Genomic DNA, 21115 nt, shown 5'->3' on the forward strand with positions numbered 1-21115 from the left:
CCCCTCTGTCTTCTCTTTTCTACAGAAAAGTGCCCAGCCTGTACAGCCTTTAATGATAAAGTATTAGTCTCACCTTTGTGAATATTTTTGGACCTTCTCCAATGCCTCGATATCCTTTTTTCTAATATGGAAAATAGAATTATTCGCAATACTCCAAGTGTAGTCTACCACACTTCTATATTTAACTTCCCTGCTTTTCATTTCGATTCCTCTAGAAATGAACCCCAGTGCTTGGTTTGCCTGTTATGGCATTATTAATCTGTGTTGTTACTTTTACTGAATTGTGCATCTGTACCCCTACATCTCTTTGCTTCTTTACACCATTTAGACTCTTTTTATCCAAGCAGTATGCAGCATCCTTATTATCCCTACCAAAATGCACCTATGTTACTGCAAAGAAGGGCAAAATATATCGTGAAAGGGCAGGGTACTAAGTTCAGAGAGCTGGACCAAAGACATGATGGTCCTAGTAGCCTCTTCCAGTGCCCTGAAATTCTATGATTCTATGCAGAAGGCCCTGATGAATTGCATGGTCCCACTCTGAAACTGTTAGCTACAGTCTGGGAGATACTGGGATTCTGTATCTGTGGCCAAGTTTATAATTAACATGTGCAGCTGCTATTCACGGAGGCAATTGGGTGGATTTGGTTCATGTTGCGTGTTAGTCGGTTCTCCTGAGGCCACCCATAATTTCGAACAAGTGTTTCTTTATTTTTGGAATTATTCCAGCATTTATCTCCCACTGCTGACTTACTCGTCACAGCATCACCCAACTGGTTGGGACGTGTTAAAGGATATAAATGGGCCGGTGCCTGTTCCAGGAGAGTCATTCTTGCCAATGACTCTGTGATGATGTATTACCTTCTATTGTGGGGCTATTTCTCCCTTGTTCCTAGGTGGGGAACAAGCCAGTCAGTCTGCAAACTTCGAGAGAAGTTTAATTTACCCAGGTTGTATAAGGATGGGCACATAATCATGGGTGGAATCTTCCACTTCCACCATCACCTCGTGCAACAGCTGCAGCCTCCTTCCTTTACCGTTGAACCACAATCACCAGAGTGTGAAAAGTGAGTTCATCTTCACAAAATGGGCTAAGAGCTCTGAGAGAACCTCTGAGGGGTGATGAAAGAGTCCTGTGCTGAAAAGTACCGAGGCCAAATTTTTGGCATGGGAGGAGGGCATCTCATTTCTGCTTAATGAATCCAGTTGTAGCCAGAGATAGTGCAGCAAATTCGATGATAGCCTTTGTTTCAACACAGACGTGCGTATTTGTGCTTATGTATATGTGTGTCTGCGTTTCTTTGTATGTACATAATTTGTGTGTGTGTATCATTGTGTGCATGTATGTGTATTTGTACTCCCCAGGTTTTAGGTGAAGGTGGAGTCTTTTTATCATAAGCTATCAAGCTTCCTTGTTTAGGTTGAGTTTTTTTGTTGATGTTTCATGCAGTTACCAGAATGTTCTGTTGAAGGGTCATTCGGACTCGAAACGTTAACTGTGCTCCTCTCCACAGATGCTGCTAGACCTGCTGAGTTTTTCCAGGTATTTTTGTTTTTGTTTTGGAATTTTTAAAAGGTGCTTTTCTTTTTCTCTAGTTCAAAATGGAGATTGAATCATTAGGCTCATAGCAGCAGATATCGTAATCAGACTTAAAGGTGTAATTGGCTCATAGGTCCGAACTAATGCCTTTGGAATGCAGCTCAGTCTTTGGTTACCAGTGACCCTCACCGACTGGCAGTAACAGGCTCCCACTTCCAGCCAGTCACCCTTCCCTAGGAGAGTGTGAGGGGCTCCTGCCTCCAAACTCCTTCAGCAGCCAGTCACCCTGGCTAACATTTAATACTGCAGAATACACACAGGCTAAAAACAGTGCTTCATTCAACTTGTGCAAACAACACATTGGGCGAGCTGAACTCATTCCACTAAACTTAAATCAAGTTGCAGCTCCACATTAGCATGTTTAAGGAAGTTTGGAAAACATAGAGTAGTTTCCATGCAAATTATTCACAGTTGTAATAAGTTAAACATGTAAAGATATGTAATATATTAAAAATATTCCAGCCAGAAAATACTTCCATTCATCAAATTATTTTGATGGAAGCAAATTAGCACAGTGAAAAGCCAACAGTGTATCAAATGTGATTGAGACCTCCTGTCATAACAATCTCATTCTGTACATTCCACAGTTTCAATTTAAGAGAATTTCACCTCGCACAGACCATGATCTTTGCTATTGAAGAGATAAATAGAAGTGCAAAGTTGCTTCCCAATGTCGAACTGGGGTATAAGATTTATGACGGGTGCAGTAGTGACACCCTGTCAGTGAAAGCAGTCATGGAACTCATCAGCACCCAGGATAAAACCACATCTGATTCCAACTGTACAGTCACTTCGGAAGTCCCTGTTATATTTGCCGATGCTGGATTTATCAGATCACTGGCAGAAACAATTCTAACTCGTCCTTTTGACATCCCAACGGTAGGATATCGGCATTTTCATTTGTTTTGTTTTTGGCTAATGTCTGAAATTATATTGTGTTAAATTACTAGTAGTTGACGTACTTTAAAGTGTAAAGGTAACATATAGCTGTGTTGGCTGTGGCTAAGCAGCACTCTCTCCTCTGAATGGGGAAGTTATGGGTTCAAGTCCCACTCCATCAGGCTTAGCCCAAGATCTGGGTTGATGCTTCAGGGCAGCACTCAGAGAAGGCTGCAATGGGAGATGCTGTCTTTTGGATGAGACATTATACCAAAGTTCCTGTCCACCCTCTCTAGTGGACATGCAAAAATCCTACTTCACTATTTCGAAGAAGGGCAGTGGAGTTCCTTTGGTATCCTGATCAATAGTTATCTCTCAACCAATGTCAAAAACAGATTAGCTGGTCATTACCACTTTGCTGATTGGGATCTTGCTGTGTGAAAATTGGCTGCCACATTTCTTACATTACACCAGTGACCACTTCACAAGTGCTCCATTGGCTGTAGAATGCTTTGGGATGTCCTGAGATTAGAAAAGATGCTAAATAAAATGCAATTTTTTCTTGAAATCTCTCAATATTGCGTTTACAATGTTGCACAAAAGTAATCCATTCACCACTCACATTAAAACACCAGTGAGTCAAAATAATTTGGTATGTTAGTTTGTTTTTTCGATCATATTTTTCCCTCAAAATAATGAAGGTTATAGGTTTAAATCCCATTTTGTTGACCTGACACACATTAGCCTGACTCTTCAGTCTAGTATTGAGGGAGTACTGCACTGTTAGAGGTGTCAATTTCTGGATGAGATGTTTGACCGAGGCTTCTCCTGCTGTCTCAGATGGATTGAAAAGATCCCATGGTATTATTGAAATAAGAACAGTGAGTTTTCCTCTGACTCAGTCAATTTTCTTCACTTGGTGGAATTGTGAATTTTTCAAGAGATTAAAAAAATAAAATACATACATTCCATTAAAAAGGAAACTATTTATAGTTTGTGGAATCATCAATCTGAAATGTTTTAACTGTTTCTCTACAGATGCCTCTGAGCGTTTCCAACATTTACTGTTTTTATTAAAGGCAGCACCTCAAGTTAATATAGTTTGTTTTGTTTAAAAAAAAGCTAATGGAATTCTAGGTTTTATCACTTCAGATAGATATAAAAGCCACAAGATAACATTCAGCCTTCCTGAAACTATATTGAGACCTAATTTTGAATACTTTGTGCTTTACTGGGCTCTACTATTTGAAGGCTTTTGAGGGGGTACAACACACATTAACATCTGCCTTCCATCCTGTGCAGACTTTTCCACTTCTTCATTCTTCTCCCGCACTCCACCTCTATCTTTTTCCTGCTTCTGTACTTGCTTAAAATCTGTAACATTTGCCAGTTCTGACAAAAGGTTGTTGATCTGAGACGTTAACTCCTGTTTGTCTCTTCACAGCTGCGGCCAGGCTTGTTAAAGCACAGCTGGCCAAATGGCCTCCTTCCGTTTTGTAACCATTCTCCGATTCCACCAATGTCTTAACATTTTCTGTTTCAGTTTCACCAGGTTGCTGCCTGGTATTACCGATACAAAAAAAAAGCCTTGAAAATGATGCCCATCCTGACCATAGCAATGCAGATTACAAGGCATTCTGATAGAAATATTTCAAGTTATGTAAAGATGGGGCAAGGTGGAGAGGAGTCCAGAGCGAGGTGTCCATTAGAAGTAAAGGAGACGCTCCTTTGTGCAAAGGGAAGTAGAAATTAGAAAACTTTTCCCACAAAAAAGCTCGGTTAAATCTGAAATGGATAGATTTTTAATAGCCAACGATAATAAGGGGGTTGCTTATATATAAAGGGATATGTGGAGTTAGGATACAAGATCAACCGTGAACTCGTTGAACGAGGAACCGATTCGAGGGGCTGAATGACCCGGTGCTCTCTGCACACAAGACTAAAAGGCAAGAGGTTTAACACAAAGGAAGGGAACGTTATTCACAGAGCAAACCAGGTTGGCGAATTCACTTCTCGCTCTGAAGAAGAAGCCATAGGGACACGAAACGTTGACTCTGTTTTACTCTCCACTGTTGGACCTGCTGAGTTTTTTCCCCCCACTCTTAGACCTGCTGAGTTTCCACCCCCCTCCCCTCCCTAACATGTTCTACTATCGTTGGGGCGAATTCACTTCTCAGTTTAGTGGTGAAATGTGAGATTTTTGTTTTTAAAAAACTTGTATCATTTCTCCACATAACCTTTAATCCATGAAGAGTGGCTGTAATGACAGGTCCCTTACCCAATCCTTGAGAAGGTGCTGATGAGCCTTAGCATGGCTAATCCTAATTTAAAATAGCCTCTCGGGGTGGGGGTGGGGTGAGGATATTGTATCCGCGGTGGATTTTTGACACCCTGTTTCTGTCCCATTTTATTCCCCACCCCCTCTCAGGTCAGCTTCTCCGCCACATGCCGCTGTTTTGGTGACCTGGACTTGTCGACCCTGTTGGAAACCATCCCCAGCGACTCGCACCAAATAATGGCCATCACCTCGCTGGTGAGGCACTTCGGCTGGAAGTGGGTGGGGTTGGTCCACAGCCGCTCGGCGGGGATGGCCATGGACTCGGAGGCGATGGTCCGGGAGTTGCAGGGCGCTGGCGTGTGTCTCGCCTTCAGGGAGACCTTCTCCGGGACAGACCCCAGGGAGAGGCTCCTCCGGGTGGTGGACAGAGTGAAACGGGCCGCTACCCAGGTGGTGGTGGCGTTCGCTGCCCCGGCCGACATGGAGGTCTTGCTGCGGGAGGTGGTCCGTCAGAATGTGACCGGCGTCCAGTGGATCGGCAGCGGGTCCTGGGTCGCGCTCCCGGCCCTGACCCCGGCCGACTCCCTGGTCGGTGCGGCCGGGTTCGTCATCCCGAAAGCCGGCGTCCCGGGGTTAAAGGAATTCCTCCTCCGCCTCCATCCCCGGCTCTCGCCCGGGAATCCTCTGCTGGCTGAGTTTTGGGAGGAAACCTTCCGCTGCTCCGTGCGGGATGTGACTCGGGGCCGCCCGGGACCCCGGCTTCGGCGGTGCACCGGGAACGAGCGGTTACAAGGAGTGGACAACCCCTATACCGACACCTCCCAGCTGCGGGTTGCTTACCGTGTGTACAGGGCGGTCTATGCCGTAGCTCATGCCCTTCACAGCATCTTTTCGTGCGGCAATGACACTTGCCCCAGAATGTCTGGGTTTAAATCGTGGCAGGTAAGAAAGATTTAAAGTTACCTCGTTAAACAGACCTGTCTTCCAAAGTTACACGTTTTGTTCCTGGAGCATTGAAGAGAGCTGCTAAGCGGACCGACATGTAAATCCCTCCACAGGGACCATTTCCTCTCTTGGTGAAATGGTTCCAGTTAAATGAATTGGTTAGAAAATTCCTTCAGTGACCAAATGTTCATACACGATGACTGCGGATGCTGGAAATCTGAAATAAGAACAATAAAAGTGTTGGAAAGACTCAAGCGGTCTGGCAGCATTCCTGGAGAGAGAAAGAGTTTCTCTAAGGTTTCGAGTCCAAATGACTCTTCTTCAGAGTGTTCATACATGATGGAATTGCTCGCCCAATATCCTGCAGGCAGAGTACCTCAATGAGTGAGTATTCAGTCTATGGAATGCACTCCTTGGGCAGAAGGTTCCATCCATTATTATGCAACTGAAATAGTTTCTTTCAGAAAATAAAATTGTAGGATCCAGTATATGAGTAAAGCTGGGTCATGACATGCGGTGAGTGTAAGATTCTTTCCAGGAATAGGGTGACCAATGGGGATTGGGGTTTTTCCTGCTGTCATCTCTGGGGGTTTGCTGATGACCGGTGGTTGGGGAGGGACTGAAGCCAACAGCTTCGTGGGACTGCCAACGATGGCGGAAACTCTTTCGAGTTATCAACAGTCACAGATTGCAACTCTTTCGAGTACAATCACAGTTCTTGGTTTCCGGGAGTGGGACATGAACCCACAACCCTCTGGTTCAAAGGCGAGGGTGCTATGAACTGAGCCACAGCTGACACCTCGCCAGGATGGCGGAAGGTGAACCAATTGGAACTTGAGTTCTGCTGAAAGGTCATGACCTGAAAGTTGAACTCTGTTTCTGTCCCCACAGATGCTACTGAACCGCTGAGTACCTCCAGCATTTTCTTTTTTTATTTCAGGTTTCCAGCATCTGCGGTATTTTGCTTCCAGCAATTCCTCGGGTCCTATCAGTTGAAGCTCCATTTTATATTCGTAAAAGTTGGAAGCTCTTTAAGAGACTGTATACATCAGCCATACAGTACGTTTGTTGTATAATTGCTTTGTGATTAATGTTGTCTGTTCTTTCTGGTTGGATGGGGCTAGAGGGGCCTCACAACCCATTCATCCCTATTTATCTTGGGATCATACGAGTCACATTTCATGTGTGTGCTATTTACGTTTTACGCTTTCTCTCTCTTTCCCACTGCACCATCCTCCTGACCCCACCCAAAAAACCCGATTACTTTTTAAAGCTACTTAATTACTTGAAGACATTGAAGCCCATGGGCATGCATTCTCACAAAGATGGAAATTGGATCCAAAAATATGAGCTGGTAAACAGGCAGATAAGCGCCAGTGGCACCATTGACATCGTGACCATTGGGAAATATGACACATCAGAGCCTTTAGGCCAGGAGCTGAAGATAAATGAACAAGATATTGTCTGGACCGGCGGCCAGAAGGAGGTAATCTTGAACAGCAAAAGTCTCTCCATTATAGTGAATAAAGTGTTTCCCAGCCTCTACTCATTATTTTATACAGTCACTTCTGAAATCAATACTGGGCAGTTTGAAGTGCTGAAAGGGAGAGCCAGGCTTTAAATGGGAGATTTCACACCAAAACAACTTGCATTGATATCGGGCCTTAGTAAAAGGCCCCAAGGTCATTCCCTTTCAAAACAAAATTTGACAACTAAGCCACATGTTAGGGCAGGTGACCAAAGGTTTGGTTTTCAGAAGCTTAAAACAGGAGAAGTGGAGATCGAAGGAGGGAATTCCAGAGTTTTCCTTGGTGGAAATCAGCTTGCACAACAGGGCAGAGTTGGAATAAAAGCAAAATACTGCGGATGCTGGAAATCTGAAACAAAAACAGAAAATGCTGGAAAAACTCAGCAGGTCTAACAGCATCTGTGGAGCGAGAAACAGAATTAACGCTTCGAGTCCGTATGACTCTTCTTCTGAGCTCTTCTTCAGGGCAGAGTTGGAGATATGTAGAGATCTTGGGGGGGGTTAGGGGCTGGAGGAGATTGCACAGATAGGGAGGGTCAAGGCCATGAAGAGACTTGAAAACGAGGATTAGAATTTTAAAGTTGAAATGTAGCCTCAAATCAATAGTAAATAACATGTTCCTGTTAAGAATCTCATTCTCCCCTCTTTCTCCTTCACTGATTTTCAGCTCACCTTCCCTCTTCTCCATCTCTATCATTCATGCCTCCTTTTCCTCCCCCCACCTCCCTCTCTTTCTCTTTTTATTTATCTCCTTTGCTTTCCCTCTCTTCTCTATTTCTCTTTCTATCTATCTCCTCCCTCTTTCTCTGGTCCACACTTTCTCATCCTCTTCCAACCACCTGCATAAACATTCTGCCAGTTATTAACTCTCTCCACCTTACCTCTCCCCTCTCCTATCCTCCAAATGCAGGCTCTGACTAACTCAACTTTCTTCCACTTTTTGGAGCATAACCTACTGTTTATGTATTTAAATCTACCTCCTTTCACGTGAATGTAATCTGAGCCCAACTCCTCGACCAGTTAAGGGAGCCTTGTGCTCCATGACACCTTTGTCATTTAATCTCCCTCGCCCTCTAATTTATCCCTGAACTCCTCTTTTGCTCTACCTGCCCCTTCCCCCTTTTTTCAACAGCATAAATCCCAACACATTTCTACCTCTCTTCAGTTCTGAAGAAGAGTCATATTGGACTTGAAACATTAACTCTGTTTTCTTCTCCACAGGTGCTGCCAGACCTGCTGAGATTTTCCAGCACTTTGTTTTTATTTCAGGACTTCAGCATGTGCAATATTTTGCGTTTAGTTAAGGGAGAGCTTTGATACAGAATTTGGGTCACTTAATCTATCTTTATCTCTAAACTGAATCAATCAGAAATCAATTGCTCCTTCCTTTTCTTAATTCATTCTCGGATGTGGGCATCATTGGCAAACCCATCCGCAGTTGCCCTTGAGAAGGTGATGGTGAGCTGCCTTCTTAAACTACTGCAGTTGTTTGGTGAAGATACTCCCCGCAGTGCTGTTGGGTAGGGAGTTGAAGGGTTTTTAACCCAGAGGCATGAACAATCAGTGACATCTGCCCAGTAGCATTGTTTCCCCAGCCTATTGTAGGGAACCTACACGGATAAAGGAACAAAATACTGCAGAAAATGGAAATCAGAAATTGAAACAGAAAATGCAACATCTGTGGAGAGAGAAATAGAACTGGAAGATGTTAGAGATGAATACCTTTTCAGAAAAAAGAGCAAGGGAAAGCTGAAGGGAGGATAACCATTGTGACGAAGTGAAGGTCAGTAGTGATTAAATGACTAAAGGCAAAAGATTGGAACAAGTATGGAGACAAAATTTGGGTCCTGTGGAGGTGTAAATAGGTACAAAATTAGAAAAGAATCCAAATTGAGAAAATCTCATGTTGCCAACCATTTGTCTTTTCTGTATTGATAACATTTGAAGTAATTCAGCCAAACGCAATGTAATGGTCTGTATTCGTTTTATTTTTATTAAGGTGCCACGGGGAATATGTTCGGAGAGCTGCCCACCTGGTACAAGGAAAGCGATTAGAGCTGAAGAGTCAATTTGTTGCTTTGACTGTGTACAATGCCAAGCTCCTGATATTAGCAATGTGACAGGTTTGTATCAATAATTACATGAACCTTTAACTGCTATTAGGAACAAAGAGACAGGAGTAGGCCATTCAGCCCCTCAAGTCTGTCCCATTGTTATTTTAGGTCACTGGTGATCTGTATCTTAACTCCATTTACTCACATTGATTCCGTAACACTTCCAGATTTCCACTTACCTCTGTGGAAAAAGTGTTTCCTAACTTTGCCCATTGGCCTGGCTCTAAGTGTAAGCTTCTGGCCCTTGTTCTGCACTCCCCCACCATGGAACATAGATTCTCTCCATCTACCCTATTAAATCCCTTAACCACCTTAAACATGAATTAGAACATAAAATCATAGATTCCTAGAAAATGTGCAACACAGAAGGAGGCCATTTGAGCCATCGTGTTCATGCAGAGTTACCCTGACTAATCCCTGCACTAGGTCCAGGGACCGACAGGGTCATGGCTCTACAAGTAGACAGCCAAATATTTTTTTAAATATGATGAGTTTCTGCTGCTACCACCCTTTCAGGCAATGAGTTCCAAGGTCCCTACCACCCTCTGGCTGCAGAAATGTTTCCACATCTCCCTTCTAATTTTTCTACCAATTACTTTAAATCTATGTCCCCTTGTTTTTCACTTCTCTGCTAAGAGAAACATGTTACCCCTATTTACTCTATCTAGGCCACTCATAATTTTTTACACCTCAATTAAGTCATCCTTCAGCCCCCTCTGTTTTGAGAAAACAACTCAGCCTATCCAATCTTTCTTCATTGCCAAATGTTTCCAGTCATGGCAATGTCCTTTGCACCCTCTGCAGTTCAATCACATCTTTTCCTGTAATGTGGTGACCAGAACTGGATACACTACTCAAGCTGTGGTTTAACTAGTGTAGGATACAGTTCTAGCATAAAATCCCTGCTCTTAAATTCTATGCCTCGGCTAATAAAGGAAAGCATATCATATGCCTTCTTAACCAGCTTATCGGCCTATCCTGCTACCTTTAAGGATCTGTGGACATACACTCCAACGTGCCTCTGTTCTTCCACATGACCATTTATTATACATTGTCAGTTGCTGCAGCTTGAGCTCTGGGTTTCGGAACTTGAGCAGCAGCTGGTGTCATTGTAATGCATCCATGAGGCTGAAAGCTACATGGATAGCGCATTTACAGATGTGGTCACCCCACAGTTTCAGAGTATGCAGTGAGAGAGGGAAGGGGGTGACCGCAAGACAGTCAAAAAAAGAATAGGGAGGTAGTGCAAGAGCACCTTGAGTGCATCCCACTCTCCAACCAGTATTTAGTTATTTTTCTATTCATTCATGGGATGTGGGCTTCTCTGGCTGGGCCAGCATTTATTGCCCATCTCTAGTTGCACTTGAGAAGGTAGCGGTGAGGTGCCTTCTTGAACTGCTGCAGTCCATGTGGTGTGAGTATATCCACAGTGCTTTTAGGAAGGGAGTTCCAGGATTTTGACCCAGCGACAGTGAAGGAACAGTGATATATTTCCAAGTCAGGATGCTGAGTAACTTGGAGGGAAACTTCCAGGTGGTGGTGTTCCCATATATCTGCTGCCCTTGTCCTTCTAGATGGTAGTGGTCATGGGTTTAGAAGGTGCTGTCGAAGGAACCTTGGTGAATTCCTGCAGTGCATCTTGTAGATGGTACACACTGCTGCTACTGTGCATTGGTGGTGGAGGGAGTGAACTTTTGTGGATGTGGTGCCAATCAAGTGGGTTGCTTTGTCCTTGATGGTGCCAAACTTCTTGAGTGTTGTTGGTACTGCACTCATCCAGGCAAGTGGGGAGTATTCCATCACACTCTTGACTTGTGCCTTGTAGATGGTGGACAGGCTTTGGGGAGTCAGGAGGCAAGTTACTCATCGCACGATTCCGAGCCTCTGACCTGCTCTGGTAGCCACAGTATTTATATGGTGAGTCCAGTTCAGTTTATGGTCAATGGTAAGCCCCCAGGATGCTGATAGTGGGGGAATTCAGTGATGTTAATGCCATTGAACATCAAGAGGCGATGGTTGGATTCTCTCTTGTTGGAGATGGTCATTGCCTGACACTTGTGAGGTCCAAATGTTAGCCCAAGCCTGGATATTGTCCAGGTCTTGCTGCATTTGGACATGGACTACTTCAGTATCTGAGGAGTCGTGAATGATGCTGAACATTGTGCAATCATCAGAGAACATCCCCACTTCCGACCTTATGATGGATGGAAGGTCATTGATGAAGCAACTGAGGATGGTGGACTGAGGACACTATCCTGAAGAACTCCTGTGGTGATGTCCTGGAGCTGAGATCACTGACCTCCAACAACCACAACCATCTTCCTTTGTGCTAGGTATGACTCCAACCAGCAGAGAGTTTTCCCCCTGATTCCCATTGACTCCAGTTTTGCTAGGGCTCCTTGATGCCACACTCTGCCCTTAACATCAAGGCAGCATTCGACAGCCACTCTCACCTCACCTCGGGAGTTCAGCTCTTTTGTCCATGTTTGAACCAAGTCTGTAATGAGGTGAGGAGCTGAGTGGCCCTGGAGGAACCCAAACTGGACGTCAGGGAGCAGGTTATTGCTAAGCAAGTGCCGCTTGATAGCACTGTTAATGACACCTCCCATACTTTACTGATGACCGTGAATAGACTAATGTGGCGGTAATTGGCCGGGTTGGATTTGGCCTGCCTTTTGTGTACAGGACATACCTGGGCAATTTTCCACATAGCCGGGTAGATGCCAGTGTTGTAGCTGTACTGGAACAGCTTGGCTAGGCACGTAGCAAGTTCTGGAGCACAGGTCTTCAGTACTACTAGGAATATTGTCAGGGTCCATAGCCTTTGCAGTATCCAGTGCCTTCAGTCATTTCTTGATAACACATGGAGTGAATTGAATTGGCTAAATACTGGCATCTGTGATGCTGGGGACCTCAGGGGGGTGCCAAGATGGATCATCCACTTCGACACTTCTGGCTGATGATTGTGGCAGTCTTATCTTTTGCACTGATGTGCTGGGCTCCTCCATCATTGAGGATGGGGATATTTGTGGAGCCTCCTCCACCAATGAGTTGTTTAATTGTCCACCACCATTTACGACTGGATGTGGCAGGACTGCAGAGCTTAGACCTGATCCATTGGTTGTGGGATTGCTTAGCCCTGTCTATCACTTGCTGCTTATGCTGTTTGGCACACAAGTAGTCCTGTGTCATCACTTCACCAGGTAGACACCTCATTTCAGGGTATGCCTGATGCTGCTCCTGGCATGCCGTCCTGCACTCTTCATTGAACCAGGGTTGATCCCCTGGCTTGATGGTAATGGGAGAGTTGGGATATGTCAGGCCATGTGGTTACAAATTGTGTTCAAGTACAATTCTGCTGCTGCTGATGGCCCACAGCCCAATCTTGAGTTGCTAGATCTGTTCGAAATCTATCCCATTTAGCACAGTGGTAGTGCCACACAACACAATGGAGGGTATCCTCAATGTGAAGCCAGGACTTCGTCTCCACAACAACTGTGCAGTGCTCACTCAGAGAAATGTGAAGTGATTCATTTTGATAGGAAGAACATGGAGAGACAGTATGAAATAGGAGGTACAACTCTAAAGGGGGTACAGGGGCAAAGGGGCCTGGGTGTGTATGTGCATAAGTCATTGAAAGTGGCAGGACAGGTTGAGAGAGCGGTTAATAAGGCATACAATTTCCTGGGTTTTATTGATGGGGGCATAAAGTGCAAGAGCAAGGAACTTCTATAAGTCACTAGTTCGGCTTCAGCTGGAATATTCTGTCCAGTTTTGGGCAGCACACTTTAGGAAGGATATGAAGGCATTAGAGTGAGTGCAGAAAAGATTCACGAGAAAGGTTCACTAGGATGAGGAACTTCAGTTCTGAAGGCAGATTGGAGAAGTTGGGACTGTTTTCCCTGGAGAAAAGAAGGCTGAGAGGAGATTTCATAGAGGTATTAAAAGTCATGAGGGGTCTAGATAGAGTAGATGAGGAGAAACTGTTACTACTCACGAAAGGATTGAGAACAAAAGGGCACAGATTTAAAGTAATTGCTAAAAAGAGGCAATAGCAATATGTGAAAAAAACTTTTTCACATAGCGAGTGGTTAAGGTCTGGAATTCACTGCCTGAGAGTGTGGTGGAGGCAGGTTCAATTAAGATATTCAAAAGGGAATTAGACTGTTATCTACAAAGGAAGAATGTGCAGGGTTATGCGGAGAAAGCGGGAGAATGGCACCAGGTGAATTGCTCATTTGGAGAGCTGGTGCAGGCACAATGGGCCGAATGGCCTCCTTCTGTGCCATACCAATTCAGTGATCCTATATTCCCTTGCTTTGTTGCACCTCCCAAAACGCAATACCCCACTTCTCCTGATAGAATTCCATGTTCTACCATTCTGTCCCCAACTAACCAGGCCATTTATATTTTCCTGTGGTCTAAAGCTTTCTTCCTCACTGTTAACCACACAGCCTATCTTTATATCATCTGCAAACACCTTTATCATGCCCCTTACATTAATCACTCATTAATCTTCTATACTCAAAGGAATACGAACCTAGTCAATGCAATTTGGCCTCATAATTTAACCCTTTGAGCGCTCGCATTATTGTGCTGAAGCTGCACTGCGCTCACTCCCAGGCCAACCTGTCCTCCCTGAGATGTGGTGTTCAGACTGAAAGCAGTACTCTAACAGGACCTAACCCAAGGTTCATAGAGGTGCAACAGAAGCAAAATGCTGGAAATCTGAAATAAAGACAGGAAATGCTAGAAATACTCAGCAGGTCAGGCAGCACCTGTGGAGAGAAACAGAGTTAATGTATCAGGTCAATAATGACCCTTCATCAGAATTGAGGAAAGATAGAAATGTAAGCATGTGAAGGGGTGGGGCGGGGGGGTGGGGGTGGTGCGTAGAGGAACAAAAAGGGAAGGTCTGTGATGAGGTGGAGGGCAGGAGAGATTAATCAACCAAAGTCTTGCAGCAATGGGTAAAGTAAAATGTGTCCAGATGAGGTGCAAATGCAAATGCAGCTGTCCAAGTTACATAGGGAAAGAATAAAGAAAGAAATGAGAAAAACTGAACCAACAGAGGTGGCATTGTCACTGATTAGTATTCCAGAGATGAATCCCACCACGGCACATTGTGAAATTTGAATAATCTGAAATTAAAAGTCTGATGACCATGAAACCATTACCGATTTGGTTCACTAATGCCCTTTAGGGAAGGAAATCTGCCATTCTTACCTGATCTGGCCGACATGTTGACTCTTAAAATGCCCTCTGAAATAAATGCTGCCCTAGCCAGCAACGCCCACATCCCATGAATGAATAAAAAACAAACAAGGTGGAGGCAGAGGTAATGATCTAAAATTGTTGAACTCAATGCTGAGTCCAGAAGATTGTAAAGTGCTGAGTCAAAAGATCGGGCGTTATTGTTCAAATTTGCACTGAGCTTCATTGGCACACTGTCGCAGGCCAAGGACAGAAAGGCAAGAGTGGGTGAAAAGTGGAGAATTAATGGGCAGCAATTTCCCATCGGTGAGCAGGGGGCATGGCCCACTCGCCGACGTGTAAAATGGCGCACGGTGGCATCGGGCGGGCGTCATTCTGATCCTCAGTTCGGCAGGTGCGCAGTGGAGTCGGGCTGTGCGCCTGCCGAACTGTCAAAGGCCTATTGAGGCCTGTTACAAACTAATTAAAGAACTTAACTGAGCTGCCCGTCCAACCTTAAGGTTGTCGGGCAGGCGAAAAGCCCAGGCGGCCTTCGCATTTTTCATGAAACCTCATCCATGGGCGGGATGAGGTTTCATGAAGGGTTTATAAATTAAATGGAAAATTTTGAAAAAATTCATTGACATGTCCCAGCTCATGTGACACTGTCACATGAGGGGACATGTTTTAAAAGTTTTTTTTTCCGTTATTTGAATTTTAAAATCTTAAACTGAGGTGCCTCAGAGATATCTCTCCGCTCTTTTGCGCACATGAGTGAAAGAGCGCAGGGTACCGCTCAGGGAATTCCCCCGTACCCACACAGGGAGCACATGGCGCTTCCGGGCGCGCGTCACGATGGGCAGGCCTTAATTGGCCCGCCCATGTAAAATGGCAGCGCGTCCCCAATTGGGGGCGCCGATCAGGTTCGCACCCGACCCCGTCCAACACCCCCCGCCACCGATGGGGGGAAATTTTGGCCCAAAGTGTCAGGATGAATGTAAGTTCAGGGTCATATTACAGCAAGCCGAATTCCACTCGCTGAGATACAGCCCAATGTTCCTTTAACCTTTTATAATTATTATTTGTACTTATCTGCAAGTTTCTAATTAATTCTGTACTTGACTTATAAATCTCTCCGCTTCCAACCATGGTTAACCAAGGAAGTTAAGGATTGTATCAAATTGAAAGAAAAAACATACAATGTGGCAAAGATTAATGGTAAGCCAGAGGATTTGGAAAGTTTTAAAAACCAATGGAAGATGACCACCAAAAAAAAATAGAGGAAGAAAATAAACTTTGAGGGTAAACTGGCAAGTAATGTAAAAACAGACAGTGAGAACTTCTTTAAATATATAAAAAGGAAGAGAGAGGCCAAAGTGAACATAGACCCCTTACAGAAAGAGGATGAGGAAATAATAATGGGGAACCAGGAAATGGCAGAGGAGTTGAATAAATACTTTGCATCAGTCTTCATGGTAGAAGACACTATTAGCATTCCAAAACTACTAAATAATCAAGGGGCAAAAGTCGGGGGGGAGGAAATAAATACAATAACTATCACGGGAGAAAAAGCACTAGGGAAACTATTAGGGCTAAAAGCCGATAAGTCCCCTGGACCTGATGGGTTGCATCCTAGGATATTAAAGGAAGTAACTGCAGAGATAGTGGATGCATTGGTAGTAATCTTCTGAGAATCCTGAGATTCTGGAAAAGTCCCAGAGGATTGGAAAACTGCCAATGTAACACCTTATTCAAAAAGGGAGAGAGGCAAAAAATAGGTAACTATAGGCCAGTTAGCTTAACATCCATCATTGGGAAAATGTTAGAGTCTATTATAAAGGATGTAACAGCAGAGCATTTAGAAATGCGTAATCTAATCAAGCAGAGTCAGCATGGCTTCATGAAGCAGAAATCATGCCTGACAAATTTATTAGAATTCTTTGAGGAGGTGACAAACTGGATAGATAAAGGGGAACCAGTAGATGTAATATATTTGGATTTCCAAAAGGCATTCGATAAGATACCGCACATAAGGCTACTTAATAAGATAAGAGCCCATAGCGTTGGGGTCGTATATTAGCATGGATAGAGAATAATAGAAGATAGAGATTTGGGATAAGGGGAGCATTTTCAGGATGGCAACCTGTAACTAGTGGAGTGCCACAGGGATCAGTGATGGGACCACAATTACTTACAATATATATATTAATGACTTGGATGAGGGAAATGAATGTACTATCACCAAGTTTGCGGATGACACAAAAATGGCTGGGAAGGCAAGTGGTGAGGATGACACAAAGAATCTACAGAGAGATATAGACAGGTTAAGTGAGTGTGCAAAAAGTTGGCAGATGGAATATAATATAGGAAAGTGTGAGGTTATGCACTTTGGCAGGAAGAATAGAAGAGCTGAATATTATTTAAATGGAGGAAGATTGCAGAAAACTGACGCACAGAGGGATTTGGGGGTCCTCATGCATGAATGCCAAAAAGCTAACATACAAGTTCAACAAGTAATAGGTGAGGTAAGTGGAAAGTTGGCCTTTATTTCAAAGGGAATGAAGAATAAAAATAGTCTTGCTAAAACTATACAAGGCACTAGTTAGAATACTGTGAACAGTTTTGGTCCACTTATCTAAGGAAAGATATACTGGCATTGGAGGCAGTCCAGAGAAGGTTCACTAAGTTGATCCAGTGTATGGAGGGATTTTCTTATGAGGAGAGGTTGAGTAGGTTGGGCCTGTACTCATTGGAATATAGAAGAATGAGAGGCCACTTTATTGAAAAATACAGGATTCTTAGGAGGCTTGACAGGGTAGATGCTGAGAGGTTGTTTTCTCTTGTAGGAGAGTCTAGGACCAGGGGGCATAATCTCAGAGAAAGGGGTCTCCCATTTAAGACAGAAATGAGGAAGAATTTCTTCTCTCAGAGGGTAGTCAATCTGTGAAATTCTTTACCACAGAGGGTTGTAGGGGCTGGGTCGTTAAGTATATTCAAGGCTGAGATAGATTTTTAATCAGTAAGGGAGTCAAGGGTTATGGGGAAAAGGCAGGAAAGTGGAGTTGAGGATTATCAGATCAACCATGATCTCACTGAATGGTGGAGCAGACTTGATGGGCCAAATGGCCTACTTCTGCTCCTACATCTTATGGTCTTAAATGTGCTTGGCATAGGCCATATTTTCTAGAATATTAATGTGTCTCTTTCTTGTTGAACAGACGCGCTATTCTGTGTGAGGTGCCCACCGGAGTACTGGCCGAACCATTACAGAAACGAGTGCCTGCTGAAGGAGATTGAATTCCTTTCCTTTCAAGACGGGATAGGTGATGCTTTGACCTCCTTCGCAGTGGGCGGCGCCTGCTTAACAATAGCAATGGCTGTCGTTTTCTATAAGTACAGACAAACCCCTCTGGTTCGGGCTAATAATTCTGAGCTGAGTTTCTTCATGCTGCTGTCTTTGTTGCTTTGTTTCCTGAGTGCCCTCCCGTTTAGCGCACAGCCAACGACCTGGTCCTGCATACTGCGTTTCACGATATTTACTGTGACATTCGCTCTGTGCCTCTCAGGTATTCTGGGCAAAACAATGGTTGTACTGTTGGCCTTTAAGACTGTCTGTCACAAAAACAACCTGGTGAAATGGCTGAATCCAAGACGCCAGCGGATGGGTGTTTTAACCCTGACCTCGATCCAGTGTTTAATTTGCATTTTCTGGATCACGCAATCTCCCCCTTTCCCCTACAAAAGTTTAAAGCATTACCCACATGTCATCAGCTTGGAATGTCAGGTCGGGTCGGTCATTTATTTTTGCACTGTTTTCATGTATATTTTCCTGTTGGCTGGTGTAACTCTGATCGTTGCATTTTTCGCTCGGAAACTCCCGAACAGCTTCAACGAAGCCACACACATAACTTTTAGCCTCATTGTCTTCCTCACGGTCTGGGCTACCTTCTTCCCCGTTTATGTAAGCGCCTCGGAGAAATACGCTGCCACTGTACATGCATTCGCTATTTTAGCGTCTAGCTTTGGTTTGTTACTGTGTATTTTTGCCCCCAAGTGTTATATTATCCTACTGAAACCAGAAAAGAACACACGAAAGAGTTTCATGAGCTTCTCATCGAGATAAATAGAAAATTCAAAAGCCCTTCATGTTATAAGCACAGTAAATTGTGGGGATACATAAATTTTCGATAATTTAAGTAGTTTCGTAGGGTCATCCAGCGCAAAAGGCCATTTTAGCCCTGTAAATGTGTTTCTTTTTTTAAGCATTTACCCAATTCGTTTCTGAAAGTTAGCATTGAGTTTGCTTCCACTGCCCTTTCAGGCAGCTAATTCAGGAATATAAACTTGGTGCCCTAACAAATTTCTCCTCATCGCCTGTAGGCCTCTTTTGCCAGCTATCTTAAATCTGCACCCTCTGGCTACCAACTCACCAACTGTAGTTTAAAAAAAAAAATCCTACTAACTACTTTATATCAAAATCCTTCATAATTTTGAACAAGTTTATTGTGTCCCAGCTGAGGCCTAACCAGTGACTTATAAAGGTTTGGTGTAACTTCCTTACTATTGTACGCTACGCCTCTATTTCTAAAACCAAAGGTCCTGTGTGTTTTTTAAGAGCCTTCTCAGTTTGTATTGATAAATATCTTGGTAAAATAACAACTGCCTTAGAAGAATGCACACAGCTTCCATTCAATTAGAATTTTGTGTGTGTTTTCAAATCACCGGGTCATTGCCCTTATAGTAAGTAACATGGTATGCATGCGTTCAATTGTAATTGTGTGATTATATTAGAAGTAAACTGAAAATTGTAACCATATTTACATAAAAGCAAAATACTGCTGATGCTGGAAATCTGAAATAACAACAGAAAATGCTGGAAAAACTCAGCAGGTCTGGCAGCGAGTGTGGAGAGAGAAGCAGAGTTAACGTTTCGAATGACTCTTCTTCAGAGCACATGTAATTCAATAGGCTCTTGAAAGGCACTTCCTTTACTTTTCCTTGCAAATCATTTCCAAATGTTGATCGCTCTTTGTAGGAAAAAAAGTTTTCTTCACTCCCACCCTTACCATGTCCTGCATTAATTTGAACCATGTCCAGATCTAGCCATCTTGATTTGGCTCCGATTCTATTTTTCTATATTACAATAAACTTCAATAAATTTCTTCTCTCCCACAATTGCATTCTACCGAGACTAGCAAGTACCAGCTCCTCTATTCCATCCTTTGTGTGCAGTAATCTGTTGGCATCAGCCCTGTGGATTTTCTCAGAATTGCTTCACGGGTGTAACAGTCTTGGTAACAAAACTGGAGGCCGAAACTTGAGTACAATCTGATCTTGGCACTGCTGTTTTAACATAACAAATTGTTCAACATTTAATTGCTATCCTGTCTTAGTGCAGCATTTAGTTTAAATGGCCCTTTAGCTGTTTAGAACGGATGTTCACCTGTGGGATGCACTCTTGCCATTTGTCTGAAGCTTTTTTGTAATGATTAGTTTCATAAAATACTTACTGGAACAATTCTGTTATGAAACTGACAAATCAGCATTTGACACGTCAATTTATTGCTTTAATTACACTGCAGATGTTTGAATTCAAGCCTATGTATGCTAGATTCGTATTGTACTGAATAAATTAAACCATTATTATGACTGCTTTGTAGATCTAAATACTTGATGAAAATAAACAATCTTTCTGCAATGACTGTACTTTTCCTACAAACTGAAATTAAGAACAAATAAACAGAAAATTAAGGAAACGGTTTTAAAATTTAAAACAATTCACTTTCACACTATAATTAATTTTTTTTCCTTGGGTTCCAAGCTAAGTTTTTATCTGAGCACAAGGTGCAGACTGACTCTTCAGTGCAGTACTGACGGTGCACTGCGCTGTTGGAGGTGCCATCTCTCAGATGAGCCAGTAAACCGAGACCTCATTTGCCCTTTCAGATGAACATAAAAGATTCTGTGGCACCATTGTGAAGAAGTTGAGGCAAGTTCTCTTGGCTAATAGTTATTTATCAGTCAAGAATCACTAAAAACAGGTTATCTGGTTATTATCACATTTGATAAGATCAATGGCAGAGCAGGCTCAAAGGCTGAATGGCCTACTCCTGCTCCTAATTCGTGCACTCTTGTGCTGTTCTTGGGATCTTGCTGTGTGCTAATTGGCTACTGCATTCACATTACAACAATGACTGCACATAAGAAGTGCTTGATTTGCTGTAAAGTACTTCTGGGACGTCTTGAGGTTGTGAAATAAGAGACATGATACAAATCTTCCTTATCCTCTTACTACCAACAAACAGTAGTGCATCGCACATTTCACATAAAAAAATTTCCAAGACACCGTGAAGAGTGAACACAGGGCCAAGGAAGCTGAAAATTAGAGGAGTCGTCAATCATTTGCTCAAAGATGAGGGTTTTAATTAGGGTCATAATAGAGGGAGGCGAGTCAGGGGGCTTTAGGAAGAGAGTTCCGGAATTTGGGACCTAGCTGACTTGAGGCATAGTTGTCAGTAGTGCACCAGAGGGAAAGGAGAATGCATAAGAGGTCAAAGACAAAAGAATAAGAAGTACAG

General features: G+C 43.4%; 1 protein-coding gene across 1 annotated transcript; it reads left to right on the forward strand.

The window, feature by feature from the left end:
- Window positions 1-975: 975 nt before the first annotated feature.
- LOC144694107 (extracellular calcium-sensing receptor-like) lies at window positions 976-18660 on the forward strand. Its single transcript, XM_078564464.1, has 6 exons — window positions 976-1067; window positions 2188-2479; window positions 4908-5699; window positions 6994-7188; window positions 9230-9353; window positions 17756-18660. Exons 1-6 carry the CDS (start codon window positions 976-978, stop codon window positions 18658-18660), a joined length of 2400 nt encoding a protein of 799 aa, XP_078420590.1.
- Window positions 18661-21115: the final 2455 nt, after the last annotated feature.

This window comes from Cetorhinus maximus, chromosome 19 (assembly GCF_964194155.1).
Source record: "Cetorhinus maximus chromosome 19, sCetMax3.hap1.1, whole genome shotgun sequence".
NCBI lineage: Eukaryota > Metazoa > Chordata > Chondrichthyes > Lamniformes > Cetorhinidae > Cetorhinus > Cetorhinus maximus.

Excerpts from the sequence above, each read along its gene's own strand:
- LOC144694107 (XM_078564464.1), top strand. The coding sequence starts at position 976 with ATGGGTGGAATCTTCCACTTCCACCATCACCTCGTGCAACAGCTGCAG. Across the intron at positions 2,480-4,907 it reads GTCCTTTTGACATCCCAACG|GTCAGCTTCTCCGCCACATG; the intron begins GTAGGATATCGG and ends ACCCCCTCTCAG. Across the intron at positions 9,354-17,755 it reads TGATATTAGCAATGTGACAG|ACGCGCTATTCTGTGTGAGG; the intron begins GTTTGTATCAAT and ends CTTGTTGAACAG.